The 15,759-nt window shown below is 42.2% G+C and overlaps 1 protein-coding gene across 5 annotated transcripts in view; it reads right to left on the bottom strand.

Annotated features, from left to right (window-relative positions):
• LOC116327403 (disco-interacting protein 2 homolog C) overlaps nucleotides 1-15,759 on the bottom strand; it is a 226,563-nt gene that overhangs the window by 22,396 nt on the left and 188,408 nt on the right. For all 5 annotated transcript variants that reach the window (XM_031748990.2, XM_039601846.1, XM_039601844.1 and 2 more), the window contains 8 exons: nucleotides 7,839-7,919; nucleotides 7,055-7,178; nucleotides 5,230-5,351; nucleotides 4,208-4,319; nucleotides 3,924-4,033; nucleotides 990-1,120; nucleotides 577-745; nucleotides 309-479 (listed from right to left, as the gene is read on the bottom strand). In XM_031748990.2, coding sequence (XP_031604850.2) covers nucleotides 309-479; nucleotides 577-745; nucleotides 990-1,120; nucleotides 3,924-4,033; nucleotides 4,208-4,319; nucleotides 5,230-5,351; nucleotides 7,055-7,178; nucleotides 7,839-7,919 — 1,020 coding nt within the window. The remainder of the gene's footprint in view (nucleotides 1-308; nucleotides 480-576; nucleotides 746-989; nucleotides 1,121-3,923; nucleotides 4,034-4,207; nucleotides 4,320-5,229; nucleotides 5,352-7,054; nucleotides 7,179-7,838; nucleotides 7,920-15,759) is intronic.

Here is a 15,759-nt window from a genome sequence, read left to right on the forward strand (position 1 = left end):
ATGAAGATGATGTAAATGTTCCTTTCTCAGTTACAAACTTCTAACATTGGAGTTTTCACATGTTTGAGTCCTCGTTTGTATCAGATCTTAGTTTTTGTTAATGAGCAACTTGTTTCACATGTACTTAAACTGCAGACGCCACAGTGAGGGTTTGAGGTGCTTTCTGAATTCTTTCTTGAGGTCAAAATACCAAATATCGAGCACAACAGGTGATAACAACCCTGTCCTAGAAAAAAAACCAGCTAGGTTTTTAAACGTGACCCCAAGAAATGCTCAAAGGCAAAGCAGAAGCAGAAAGTCGGACAGACCTGCAGGCAGATTGCCAGGTTGACCCTGCAGCCGAAGGAGGTGCTGACGGCTCGGGGGTGGAGTCCCAGGTCCTTGAAGAGTTTGGAGAAGGACTGCGTCAGGGCTATCCTGGGACGCTCCTCTGCTACAACCACGCAGGTCCTCACGCGAGACAAGTCCAGCCCTCGAGCCTGATGGGACAGAAAGGATTTCACCGAGTCAGAAGGTTTGTCGGTCACTAAATTCAACCAAGGTTTCCGTGAGACGGAGCCGCCCGCCACGCTTTACCTTCAGCGAGTCCGTCTGCAGGCCGAGGCCTTTGGTGCAGAGCTCCATGACGCTGTAGGAGCAGAAGGTGTCGCGAACTTTGTACTGACTGACGGCTGACAGCCAGAGAGCCGGGTTCACTTCCAGCTCGGACGGAGGGATCAGGATGGACTGGTGACCTGAGTACACACTGCAGAGAGGAGAGCGTTGAGTACGGCGAGACTGCACATGATTAAAGATCTACAAACATGTCAGTCATGAATACAAAGGAAAAGACAAACTAGTGATTATTTATTATACTGAAACATAAAGAGCAGAGAAAACAGAAACAGTTTGGTCACATAAAAACCTCAAACAGGAACATTTAGAAAGTAAGACATGCTAAAAACTTCAATTTTAGATCAAAATAAGAACTAAGAACTCAGATTCCCGACCTGCAAAGGCACCAGAGGACAAAGCCCAGGCCGCAGTATGGGTCCAAGCAGATGGCAACCTCTCTGGACGGGTAAAGCTCACACTGCAGCTTGATGGAGCGGCAGAAGGCACTGGTGGCTGTGTGAGACATCTGCAGGAGACGGACAGAGAAAATCTCATATTAAAATCTAGAGCATGGATTTCTTCTTCTTCTTCGTATTGGTAGAGTTTTTACTAAAAAAAAAATGTGAATGTAGGCTTGAAAACTCTGTGCTGTATATTTGTTTCAGTCAGTGGAGACCTGTGGAGATCATCTCTGTGCTGCTGGGATGTTTTTCAAGCAAAACTGAGAATCAGCTGTGGTTTTTTTCAGCTTTGTGCAAAGAAAATCCAAAGGATGAGGTCACACCTCTTTGACTGGTTGAGATAAAAATGATTCATGAACTAAAAGTGAATTAATTAGCATAACAACAGTCTGGAGGCTGCAGTGGCCACGTGAACTGGCGGTCTTGTTTGCGCCCATTGTGTTTCGGCACCAGTTGCATCGTTAATATCCCGGCTTTGACTGATTTGCTCATTAAGCACAGTGGTTAAACATAATGGACGGGCAATTTAGCAGCACACGAGAAAATACGCTGGCATTGTTTCCTCCTGTCCTGCTTTTCCTCTTTTTGTCATTCTGATTAGTGTGTTTTTCTCAAAGAATTCATTAATGAGGCTTTTGTGTGTGTGTGTGTGTGTGTGTGTGTTACATACACTCACAGCTGGTGTGAACAGTGTGAGAATTAGCATTTTGTGGCAAACTGAGCACAAAACAACGAGAAGAAATGACACAAAGACACGTGAGATCGCACCATGTGAAGCTGTGTGAAAGTAAGAAGTGGAGATTTGGTTTTAGGTAGAAAGGTTGGTGGTTTGATGCCTGGCTCCTCTAGTCTGCATGACCAAGTGTCCTTGGGCAAACTAATAAAGTTGTGTAAGTTGTGTCCAAAAATATAGCTGCAGCAGTGTCAATCATTACTTCAGCTGTGTTGATGATTTGGAGAGAATCAAGCTTACCTCCACCATGGAGGTCAGTAGGATTTATTACCTTTTGGAGATAATCAGGATCTGGATGCATAAATGTCTGAGTTCTTTTCCACAGCAAGGAAATATCCTCATATCCTCACAAACATGTATCATAAGATAGACACGTTCCTTGCCTCGCCTCTGGTGTAGCGATCGACAGAATTAGTGTAGCTACGGCTACACTAGCCCGGATAGATTTGAAAATGGCGTTTTCTTCTAAAAACGTTCCGCGTCCACACTTGTATTACAAAGTTGCAAAAGCGAGTGAGAATTAAAGAAATTAAAGAAAAGCTATGTGGAGCATGTACAGACTGATATTAATCTTTAATAGGGCTGTCAAAATTGAGAGCAAACAAAACAACTGCTGTATAATAGCCCCCGCTATCTTAGTTTAATTGGTCACATGACTGCATCACATGACTAAAATGCATCGTCGTTTCCGAAAGCCTGCGGTTACGTGGTCCACACTGTGACGCGAAAACGGCGTTTTCAAATGTATCCGCTTTGGAGAGCGTTTTCAAAACGCTGCGTTTTCCTTGATCAAAAACGCCGTCCCTGGGTGGACGGAAGGCCAAAACGGCGTTTTCAAATGAAAACGTATTAGTGTGGACATGGCCTCAGTCACTTGGGAGGGACTGAGAGCGCAGCTGTTACTCCCCCACATCGAGAGAAGCTGCTTGAGGAGGGTTCAGACCTCTGATTAGGATCCCTCCTGCGTGAACTGTTTCAGGCATGTCCCGCTAGCAGGAGTCCTCGGGGCGGACCCAGGACAAGCTGGAGAGGTTTATATTTCTCAGCTGGGACTGTGGATGTTATCTGGACTATCTTATCAGGAATAGCTGTCTAATTAAATGATTCTGTTAGTTTGTGACATTTTCAGATATTTTTTTCAATCAGCAAAACTTTAGGAGATGAAAAGTTTACAAGGTAACTTCTTGTACAGCTTTTGCTTCTTTCGATTTTATGGAAAGAGATTTTTAAGTTTACGTCCGCTCTCTCTGTGAGCATCCGCAGGCAGATTAGAGACCAAACAGGAAAATGACTTCACTTTCACTCAGACGCACACCAGGTAAAACAGCAGCAATGAGCTGAGCACAGGATGGAGGTTTGTTTTACTGCAGTGAATCAATAATCACTTTAATCTTTAAAATGTCACCACCATCTATCTGCTGCCCTCAAACAGACTTCCAGGCTCCACTGCACAAAAACACGGCAGCACTTCCTCCTGTTTTAAGTTTTTCTTCAGCACCACACAAATAATAACAGAGTAAAAATCTCTTCTTGATAGAAGAAGAGTTTCAAAATAAAGGTCTCTGTTTTGACGCTCATCTCATGGCCCCGCCCCTCCCTGAGCCTGGTTCTGCTGGAGGTTTCTTCCTGTTAAAAGGGAGTTTTTCCTTCCCACTGTCGCCAAAGCACTTGCTCATACAGGGAGTGCAGAATTATTAGGCAAATGAGTATTTTGTCCACATCATCCTCTTCATGCATGTTGTCTTACTCCAAGCTGTATAGGCTCGAAAGCCTATTATTGTAGAGTCTTTACCGTACAATATAAAGTGCCTTTAAGCAACTGCTGTTGTGATTTGGTGCTTTATATATAAAACTGAATTAAACTGAACTGAACTGAAGTTGTTTTCTTCACTGCAGTAACACGATCAGCCCTTCATGCTCTGTAAGAGACTGTTTATCTGGACCTCTGCTCAACATCTGTCCACTTTATCCTGACCTCCTCCTGCAACCAGTTTTACTGTCAGCCACGTCTGCTGGGAATAACTGGAGCTATGCTGCTAATGTGGATAAACAGCATTAAATATGCTCATCACCAAGCTGTACGTTGGTGTAGTGTGTGTGCGTGTCCAAGCACGAGTGTGTGAGTGTGTGTTTACTTTGACTCCAGCGAGCATGCCGGTGGTGGAGACACTGAAGTCCAGGTAGGCCAGGGTGTCGGGGTTGGACGGTTTATACAGCAGAGGAGGTTTCTTCTTTGGCAAATCGTCTAAAGGAAACAATCAGTTTTATCACGTCAGAGCTGATTAATTATAAAATAAACAGCTTAGTGTTAATTTTATTACTCAGTTACTGTTTTTGTTTTTTTATATTCCCATAGATCACCTGTTCATTAACCAAACTGTGTTTAACAGGCTGCCCTCAACATAAACACATCGCCTACCTGTGTCCATGACAGGAGGCCAGGTCCGGACATCCACGGCCGCCGAGGCTTCTTTGGACCTCAGCAGTTTAGAGATGACCTGCGTGGTCATCACGCACACCGACCGGCTCACCTGCACGATTCAGTGAGCACAGATCATTCATAAAAAACAGATTGGAAACAGATCAGCAGTAAGTGAACGACTCCAACAGTGTGGAGAAATAATCGCTCCGAATAAGAGCTGCAGCTCCTCAGCTCAGCTTCACCTCCCGTTATTCACACCGATTCATCTGTTCACTTTTTTTAGCTGGTTTAATAATAATAATCCTATTATAATGATCACAGTGTATGTATGCATGTCTGTCCCCTAACTCCTCCTAAACATGTCATTCAATCTGGATGAAACCTGGAATATAAACTGCCAAAGGTGCCAGGATTATCAGCTTTTGGGAATCATTTTTATAACACTCAAATTAAACACATTAAGTCTACGTTACAACTTTCAAGTTCTGTCTGTCCCGCCTGAAACTCACTCCTGGGCTTTTCACAGTAAAACAGCAGCTTTCCCAGAATTTTATGTTTTTAAGGTCCTAAAATTCTGGAGTGAGAATCTCAGGAATGAATATAGTAAATATTAACAGTTTTCAGTTTGAAGTTATTGTGACTACGTCATCTAAGAAATCAACATCTTTTATATTTACAGACACAGAAAAGTAGATTTGTAGGTAATTTGGCCTTTACTTAAATGAACAACTGTGTATTTCTTTTATCATTTTAAACCCTCGCCTACATCCACGTGTCAGGTTTTCTTAGAAATTCCTGCATCTGCTAAGAATAAACTATGTAAGCTGTAAAAATATTTTCATTAATTTTTAAATTAAGAAAAAAATGTTTAGAAAGTTTCTTTTCCCTCACGTAACCGCTGCGAAAACAGGAAGTGAGGTGAAGAGGGGGCGGTGACTTGCACCTACATGATCATTCATGTTTTTTTCATACACTTTAAACACAGAGTAGTGATGGCAGGCGTCACAGTGTTGGTTTACCTCCACGATCATCTTGACGGTGGGCAGCGTGGTGGCGATGTTTTGCGGGTGAGGCGGCCGCACCGTGATTGGCACACAGCCGGCATAAAGGCAGCCATAAAACGCCACGATGAGGTCGATTCCTGGGAGATGAGAGAAGAAATAAGAGGGGATGAATTGGAAGAGAAAGGAGAGTTGGGAGAAAGAGAGCGGAGAATTTGGAAAACATAAATAAGTTCCAGGTATTGAGGATGCCGTATACTGAGCGATGGACCCTCTGGGCCGTTAATTGAATGCAGCTTTAAGAAAATCTGCTTGTGTCGGGTTGTTTTTCCTGCACGGCTGCGTCTGTCCTACTGTGATGGACACGACGCTCCGTGTCTCAGAGGGTAATTACACTTCCTGCGTCCTCCTTGTTTTTCCCCGCGGCGCTCTCTTCGATCTAACCGAACTCACTGAACGTGTTTACCGCGTCCTTCATTCCTCATTTTAAAACATCCCAAGTTTGTCCTTGTTAAACATCAACAATTTAAAATCGTTAAAAAAGTCACATTTAACCCATTTTAGTACAAATCATTCTGTAGAAACTTCATCCATCCTTTCATTTCTTTTGCTTATAAAGGGCAGTCACTGAAATTATAAAAAGGTTATATACTCAAACACTTTATATGTTTATTGTCATAATTACAATGACGGTTTTTCGCCCGATGCCCAAATAATTATTATTTCCCATCGTCCCAAAGAAGCACTGTGGAAGTGTAACTTCGGCTTGTGGGTAAATCAAACACGGATCATTTTCACATTTTTTTCAATTAATAAAAAACGAGCACTGCTATATTAGTGAATGAGTAATAATAATTGTAAGATATGATGCATACAGCCGAAGAGGCACAAGGGCCATTTTTATGCATAAAGTCTGTTTATTTTAATACTTTCTGAACATTTTTCAGACTGTTTAAAAACTTCTACTTATTTTTTTCAATGCACAACTTTTAGCATCAGATAATTTTACAGAATGAACGCTTAAATTTTTTGTACTTAAGGAAATGAATGCTGGTTACAGCCTGTGTGGTGTTATGTGTGTCCTGTAATTGCATTTAAAATAATTTTCATTTATTCATCTGCACTCTGTGTTTTTTGAACTTCAGTTAAACAGAAGGGAAGAAAAAATGCATTCAAATGAAAGATGGTTTGATTTTAAAACAAATAGATGCTCATTTAAAATCATTAAAAAAAGATTCCAAATGACAATTTCTGTTATAAAATAAATATTAATAAACATTAATATAAGCACTGGTCTAAATTATTCTTTTTGGCATTTTTGTCTTTTATGATTTCTAATTTTTAAATGTTTTTAATTAAAAAAAACATTTTGTAGATTCAGTTTGCTGTTTTGGACCAATCAGCAATCACAGCAATAAAAAGACAAAAAGAACAAAAAGGACATCCTGTACGGCTGAAAGTTTAAATTCAATGAATATTACAACTGTAGTTCAAAGATTCAAAAACTAAAATGATTAATGTGCGGCCTTCAGTTCTCTGAAACCGTTTCCTAAGTCTGTCTGCATCGATTTGTTCATTTACCCAAAATATTCGTCACAGAGGGTCGGGGCTCATATTGCTCCCGTTATGTAACAATAGCTGAGTCTGTGTCTGGCTCCGAATCCAGGTACATCTGTCCATGTAGTACATGAATGTTAATCAGGACACTTTTCCAAGCTTTTTATTTCCTGGTTCAGATCAGCTTTTATTTTGAAAATTTTAGGGATTTCGGTAAATCTATGACATCCAGCAGTGTCACCGCAGAGACACGAGTACAGCAAGCTGACCTGCTGTCGGTGTTTACCTGGAGGGTAGACCAGTGCAACGTGGTCTCCATCCTGCAGGTGGCCCCGTTCAGCCAGCATGGCGGCGATCTTCTCTGCTCTCTTGTGCAGCTGAACACAAGTCAGAGAGCTGGCTATCGTGCCCTGGGGGAGGACACACACACACACACACACACACACACACAGAAGATTGACACATTCAATCAGCAGCATGCATCAGTAAATGTCATGTCACATTTTCCGTTGCAGCATCTCAGCGGTGAACAGCTGTAAACAAACCAGCGGATCATATTGCCATTATGCAAACTAACAGTGGTGAACACCTCCCAGCCTGGATTCCTTTTCTTCAGCCAACACAGAGCAGAAAGAAAGACCTGCATCTTCTTTTCATTTCTGCCTCCCTTTAAAAGCACACGCACTGATTCAAACAGCCCAACTGATTCTTTTTAAAGCTCCTTCCCATGTAATACATACACTTTACCTATATGTCAGCTCCTTGAGTCATGTTCTAGATTATTTAGGAGTTATTATTTAGGACTTTAAAGCAAACCTGTGAGGCAAAGAACAGATTAATGTACATTTAATATTTTAAAGTTTTAAAATATTATTATTTAAAGAAACTATTGAACTGTGTCTGCCAAGATTAAGGAGGATAAGCCTTTGCTGAACATCCCTGCTGACCTTATTATACTAATTTTTGGTAAGATATTAAAAACTATTAAATCAATATCATCTCGTACACTGTGTGTGTGTGTGTGTGTGTGTGTGTGTGTGTGTGTGTGTGTGTGTACTGTGAGGACTCACCCTGGAGTTGAGGAGTGTGTACAGGACGTGGTCTGGAGTGGTCTGGGCTCTCCATTGTAACACCTCAGACAGGAAGAGGAACTAAAAGACACAAGCAGTAAAAAGAGTGAGATTATAAATTGTAACCATAAATAATAACCATGAAATATCCAGCAGAGCAGCACTCGACATTCTTTCAGAATTTTCAATCTAAGAAATGGATTGAAGTAATCATTCTAGTCTCTCTGAAACCCAAAAACATCGTGTCAGCTCCGGTTCCACTTCATTGGTTTTAATCACGTTACGACCAGTCATTTGCTTAACGAACACAAACGCATTCACACGTGTTGTGTCACAACAAAAACAGCGTACGCTCAGATCATTTGTGCTGAAGGTGACCGGGGTCGGGCTGAAGGTGTGCTGGATGCTGGCAGAAGTATCGGAGCTGTTGCTGCAGCAGAGAACCACCTCTGATGGTTCTTGGTGGAAATGACTGGACAGAGATGGCAGGGATGGCAGGGATGGCAGCACCCGGGTCTCGCAGCTGTTTCAGTTCATTTCAAGTAAATGTTATTTACACAGTGCCAAATCCCAACAACAGTGTGAAGGTGCAGACCTACAATATTAGAGGGAAAACCCCTCCAATCACACAATCCTCTACTAGCAAGCACCTGGCAACAGCAGGAAGGAAAACCTCCACATGGCCTGTCCTCAGTCCCAATACGCCCCCTACTGAACATGTGTGGTACTTACTTCATGAGAGACAGCCAAACTAATGACCACTGCATAACTGTGAGTTGCATTTATTCAGGAATGGAGAGCAGCTCCGGAACAACAGATGCCATGTGCAACACAACATGCCATGTGCAGTCCAGGTTTAGACAGACGGCTGCTTGCATCACTTGTATTAAACATCTGGCATGCACATATATTATAGTGTCAGGCTATCAGGTCGTTACATGTTTAAAGTCTGGTAAATGCATGTTTTTTTATTAATAGAAACTCACTGCATGTCTTTTTTAAGACAATATTTCATTTACTAGCAACTCTGAATGCACCCCAGTCAGACCTGCAGCTCGAAGGACCGATGCTTTAAAAATGCAACAGAATTCAAAAGGTTTTTGACTCAAGTTGAGTGAACGTACATTGATACATACATAAAGTCAGCTGCAAAACCGTCTAAATCTCAGCTCATGAACAGGTTGAAATTTAGACTTGAACATTTTAAAATGTGCATGAAGATGCCCGTGAATAAAACGGGAGATTGGAGGAACTTTTCTCAGTTATCACCACCAGTAAATTCTTTAAATGGCAGCATTTTTACAGCTAAAGTATCACCACAGTTTATCACGCGAGCATGATTTCTTAGAAACGAGCCCTGTGACGTGACTCATTTTGGCAACCAATAATGGCAAAAACTCTGCTCCCAATATGTTTTACAGCGTTGGAGCTCTGCTGAGACGCAGACCGAATGCTGATGAAGTATCCTGATAAAATGAGATCTTGGCAGCTCAGTGACTCGACAGCGTGCGGGGAAATTAAGGTGATGCACTTAATTTGTCAGGGAAATAAGGAGGAAGGAGAGCGATGTTGGTGGAAAGGCAACAGATCTTCATTCTTCACAAAAACAGAGACAAAAAGCGAGCGTGATGGAAATTAGAGCTGGGAGGAGAGAACGCATCGAGACAGGGCAAGCTTGTTTCTGGGCTCATGAATTTTTCAAGATTTGCTGCTGGAGTGAAAGTCATGCCTGTTGAGCTTTGCTCTGCCAGAGAACATCATTTTATATGTGTGTGTGTCTGTGTGTGTGTGTTCATGCTGCCAGACGCTTTGGTGACAGATGAGAATTTGGCTTTCAGACTCTTAATCCTTCGACCGTAAAACAAATGAACCTCTGCACCGCACCGTGTCCGTCACATCTGGGAAGAGGCCGGGTGCGCTTGATTTGTACTGCAAATTTCACCGACTGGGACCAGCTACACAACACTGAATTACACTCCTACAGAAGCTTTAACACTATGTGAACTGTTGCTCCTGCAGCTGCAGAAGAGGAGATGAGGTTTTTCTCATCGATAGAGCCAACAGAGGTTTGAACATTGACACTTTTTCAGCTGTGGGGAAAGAATAATGCACGCACTGAAATAAAGGAGAAGCATTCTGGTCAGATTTCAGAGACACTGAGATCCAAATCCCAGATGAGCCCCACTCTGTTCACACCCTGAATACAAAATAGATCAGCCACATCTGATATTTATTAGGACCAGTGAATTAAAAATAACACACACTTTGCTCTCTGAAGACTCTAATGAGGAACCTGCTGTCTCAGAGAGAGAGCGACAGTTGGAGGAAGACATTTTTTTTAAAGCCTAATCAGGTGCTGATTGGAGCAGATGATTATTGATTGAAACTAACCAGAGCAGACAATCCAGAGGATGTAACAGCTACTAACCTGCTGCACAGGCTGTCTGTTTACCTTCTTGTAGCCACAGGATCTCTCCCACCTTTCTGCTTAGCAAATTAGGATAATCATTGCAAAATCTGAATAATCTTTAATTATAACTTCAAAGCTGTGCGCCACCTCAATGAAAAGCACTTTATTATATCGGTGTAATTAAGCCATTTTTAATAATGCCAGCAACGTTTATGATAGCAACAAAGTTTTTAAAAATGTAATAATTAGTAGCAAAACTTTAGAATGTGGTAACAATGAGTTCTGTCTCAGCCCCCCCCATCATCCATATGTGACTGAGACAGGACTCACTGTTACCACATTCTCATATCATCCCTGAACCTGGCACAAGACACGTTAACACCCCACTCACACAATGTACATTCTCAGATTTTGAAATGTAAATTTCCAGATTTGATTTATATAACATATATCATTCACTCACTGTATATAATGTTCTCTCTTGTTGCACAGTCGAGGAGCGTATCAGGACACATTTCACTGCCTTTTGTACTCGTGTAACTATGCACGTGACAAAGAATCCTGAATCTTGAAGTTGACAAATACAAATGTTTCAAATTTGAATCACCATCTTAACAGTTATGATGACCACAGACAAAATTGAATATTTTAATGTGTGTGAAATGTGCGTGAATGGGTGAATTGATGAGCGCTTTGGGGTTTTGCATCCAGCCACTGTTTCCTGATTATTATGGTCCAAAAACAAATAAATAATAAAATCCTGATAACAGTTATTCGTCCATCAATTCTCCTCTGCTTGGCCAATTCCGGGAGGTGGAGGCTGGAGCCTCTCCCACCTGCTACAGGGCGAGAGGTGTGGTGTTTTCAGTCTGTCACAGGGCTAACACAGAGACCATTCACACTCACATTCACACCTATGGCCATTTTAGAATCACCAGTTAACCTAACCCCACTAACTGCATGTCTTTTGACTGTGGGAGGAAGCCAGAGTACCCGGAGGGACACAGGGAGAACACGCAAACCACACGGAAAGGCCAGATGTGCATCAAACCCAGTGCCGCTGTGCTGCCCATCTATTAGAATATCTATAGAATCTATAGATAGATGAAAAAATAGCAACAGTGCTATCAACTAACAGGTGTTCACTTTGAGTTCAGGTTTGGTCTCCACCGACTCCTGAAGGCGTCTGTCCTCTGATAAACCTCAGTGGGTTTATCTCAGCGTGTCTGCACGAGCAGAGGTTGTTAAAGTAAATCTGCAGACATAAATATTCACTGCATGATGAATCCTTTTGAATAACAGTAAAATGTTTCCCATTTGTGAAAGTAAAATCCATGTGTGTGATTAATGCTGCTTTCTTGTGGGTTTTAATGTAAGCTGCGAGCAGATTAATGCCTCACTTATCAAAACTGTTAATTTAAATGACTCTTCAAACACTGCGGTACAACCCACAGCGTTCTCCTGCTGAAACCATCGCTCAGCTCCAAGTTTCCAGTTTCGATGTTATAACTCTCGGAGTCTGGCTGACGAAAGATGGCGTCATCTGCTCGCCACCAGCTTCACGCATGGCAAACCTCAGGGGGGGGTGCAAAGATTTAAAGGAGGTCTCTCTGCTCTGATGAAAACATCACTCAGCTGCTTGTGGGCTCAGCTCTGAGCTTTCATAAAACTTTCATAACGGCAAATTAGAGTTTGCTTCCGTTCCAGCTCCCTCATACGTTACCATCTGCTGCGTGGTGAAATGTCCTAAACACCTTGCAGCTCCGTGGCTGCACATGCACTAACGAGGGGGATCCAAACGTTTGCTTTACACGAGCGGACTTTGTGCTTAACCTTCAGGAGGAGGGTAAAGTTGTTTGTTGCTGTTTGTAAAAGATGCTTTGGCCTGCAGTTAAACCCGAAGCCTGGAAAAACTGGAACCTGCCTGCAGATAAAGCTCATGTTATCTGTGAGAGAGAGGGCTGGCATGCTAAACAGCGACACAAAGAGCTTCTGTCTGCAGATACAAATCTGGTCTCGTATTGTAGAATTTTATCAGCGTGTGAGCGAGGGTGCTCAATTCTTGGGCTAAAACACCGAGTTGCTCGGTTGTATCTGATGTCATTATCAGAGAGGACAATCGCTTCAATGAAACACGACGCAGCAGCCACCTGGCCGGTATTACATCACCTACATTTGGATAAAGGAAACTGCTAAACCATCTGTTGAACCGCGCCGACTACGAAGCTAGAAAACTGTTTGTACGGTCACGTCGTAGCACTTGGAGTAAAATCTGAAATGAGATATTACATTTTTCCTCTTTTAGTTATGTTGAGTTTAATGCCAAAGGATCATTTTGAGGTAAAGATGCAAAGACTTTCAGGCAGGATCAAAGCCTCAAACAGCCAAACAACTTTAAAACTTTGGGTTCTGTTATGTAAGATTTTATGAGGCTGTATCTTTGCACATTTACCACCAGCATGGGCATTGCTATAGACCAGGCAGTCAGACAAGGTGCAACTCTGACCACCGAACCCTAAAATCGCAAAACATCAGAGGCATCAGGGGGATGTGGCAGAGAGTTTGATCCACAGAGGCTTCATCCCCCAAATCCACAGGAGCCAAAGGACCTGCTGCCAGTGTCCCAGTCACACAACACAGGACAGAGCCAGCGGTCCCACATCCATTCCCTGAAGGGTAAAAGGTGTTTCACAGCACAGTGGGGACCTACACAATGTTAGGCAGGTGTTTTTAATGATGTGGCTAACCTGCGTACAGTGTATGCACAGCATTCAATACAAGCCTGTTGTAGTATTAATCTGTTGTCTCCGGCATTTTCAATTCCACTTAAGAGTTATTATGTTTTTTAAAAATCTTTTGGCGTTAGAATGTGGAAATAAAAGTTCCTTTTTGGATATTTCTGCATTCTGGTGACCGTTGCATGTGTGAATGCTACTCTGAAATCAGCATGTGTCACAGATTTTATTCACTTCGATTGTATAAGGTCTACAAAAAGAAGCCTGGGTAATTAGAAATATAGAAATTCTGAGAAAAAAGTCATAATTATGACTTTTTTCTCAGAATTCTTGAAAAGAAAAAGAAGACTCCCTCCACTTTTTCCCCCAGGGGCTCTAATCCTCTCCCGTAAGTTACAGTTTCTTCTTTGTGTTTGTTTGTTTTTTTCGTGCTGCTTTATGGAAACGGCCGTAATGAAACAATAATTTTCCATGAAGTCATGAGACAAGCAGTCAAAACTCCTGCCTGCAGAGGCTGAGCTCATCCCAGTGTGAGCGTTTAGTGCTCAGTCAACCATCTCTGGGCAAATCAACATTATTAGAAGAGGAATGTGGGACGACACTCGTAGCAAATCACATTTTAGTCTCTATGCAGTTACACAGAAAACATTTCAATAAACACAGGAAGTTGGGGTTGTTTTAGCTCATCCACACAGAGGGCCTGGTTTTCAGTGGGATGGACATGGAGGGAGGAAGTGGGGAAAAGTGGAGTGATGGATGAATGAGCAGTTCGGTCGACAAATGTCCCAATAAACACGGTGATGATGAGGCAGTAAACACAGACCCTACATCCTGATCCTTCTTATATTCAGTTAACACTCAGACTCAGAAGTCAGAGCAAAGATGGCGTCACCTGCAGCACGCTTCAGCATTTTCACAGTAAAAACATGCCTTCAAAACATCAATCAAAGCATTTAGAGCAAATATGTAACCCGTTCCTGGATAATTCTGCAGTCGAGCCGAGCCTCAGTAAACACAGTTTGTGTCCCAGTCTGAGCGGATCATCACTGCTGGGATCATCCCAGTTTCATTTGTCATCACTTTGTGAACTGTCTGATTTTAGCAGAGTTTTCTAAGTGGCAGAACAAAAACCTGAAAACTATTTCAACAATAACACACGGCGTGTTTTCACTCAGTTTTTAAACTGATCGATTTCTGTAGTCAGAGTCAAAATATCGTCAGATTGTAGTTGAAGTCTGGGAATTTGGATGTTTTAGGAATATACAGGAAAAGAATGACCCCTGGTGGGTGTTGCTCTGGGGTAATTCGCTGATTTGAGATTAAATATATTTAAATCGTAACAAGAAAATGAAAAAAAAAGGATTTGATTGTTTTGATTTAATTGTTAGTGCATAGTTCCTCAGTATGCAGCAATAACCAACAACTGAAGGCACTCCTATTTCTATATCTGTGGGAAAAGCCTCTATGCTTGTGCTCCTGTGTATGGACACCTGTAGTTAGCTTATCTGTGGTCTTCTCGGTTTAACTTGCGCCATAATTGCTGTGCAGCAACTGTGCAGTGAAGAAACAAAAAGAAAAGCTTGCGTTTTGAATGTCGGCTTCACTTGTTTCCACCTCGACAGTCGTCGATGGATGCCGTAACCTCTGCATACAGCTGTATCTACACACACTACAGGAGACATCTCATCTGTTTGCCAGCATCCAAACAAACATGCAGCACGTTGAGAGCGAGGCTGAGGCTGCAGCAGCCTCCCAGCGCGCTGCGGTGGAGGTGGTGGTGGTTGTTATTATTTAGGGCCTGTCTCTTTTCATCAGAGTCTACAGAGTGTGCGCTCTCTGCTGCCGGCTGCCTGACTGATGACATTTTCAGCACGAGAGACGAGAGGAAAATCGCTTCTGTCAGTAACGCACACCACCTCCTGCTATTCATCACTCCTAATCTCTCTGTTTCTCTACTGTGTATTTAAATCACTCTTCATTTTGTCTCATCTGTGTTTTCTTTTGGTTTCCTTATTTACTTTTGTGCATGCTGCCCGCTTTCTGTTCTTGCATAATGTCGAGATTTTCTGTATGCTTAAACATACCGGGCAAAAAAAAGAAGATAAAAAATCCATGTTTGCATTTTTTTAAGCCCAAAAACTGATAATTCTTCTGTGGATCCACCAGGAATATAAAAATTTGGCTTTTCTTTAAAATACAATAAAATAAACAAGCTAAGTCAACTTAAGCGTGCTGAGTTATACTAACAAGTTATTCAGTGAGAATGACTAACATGAACTTAATGTCTCTTATGCCAAAGGAAAACCGTTAAATGCAGTTTATATAACCTGAGTGCTTGAAATCAAAGCCAATGGACTTCCTTTTGTTCATGAGGACAGTTCTCCTCTCCTCTAAGAGACCTCTTCAGTTGTTCATGTAGAGCAGGGGTCCCCAATCCCAGTCCACGAGGGCCGGTGTCCCTGCAGGTTTTAGATGTGTGCTGGATCCATCACAGCTGATGTAAATGGCTAAATTACCTCCTCAACATGTCTTGAAGTTCTCCAGAGGCCTGGTAATGAACTAATCATGTGATTCAGGTGTGTTGACCCAGGGTGAGATCTAAAACCTGCAGGACACCGGCCCTCGTGGACTGGGATTGGGGACCCCTGATGTAGAGTCTCAGGTATTTAACCACAAGTGGGGGTTTCCCTATAAGTGTGGTGCTGATGCTAAAGTTGGAAAGGAAAAACTGATTTTGCTCCTTAGCAAGGTTTTTTCTTTCCCCAACTTGCCTGAT

The sequence above is a fragment of the Oreochromis aureus genome, linkage group 18, assembly GCF_013358895.1.
Source record: "Oreochromis aureus strain Israel breed Guangdong linkage group 18, ZZ_aureus, whole genome shotgun sequence".
NCBI lineage: Eukaryota > Metazoa > Chordata > Actinopteri > Cichliformes > Cichlidae > Oreochromis > Oreochromis aureus.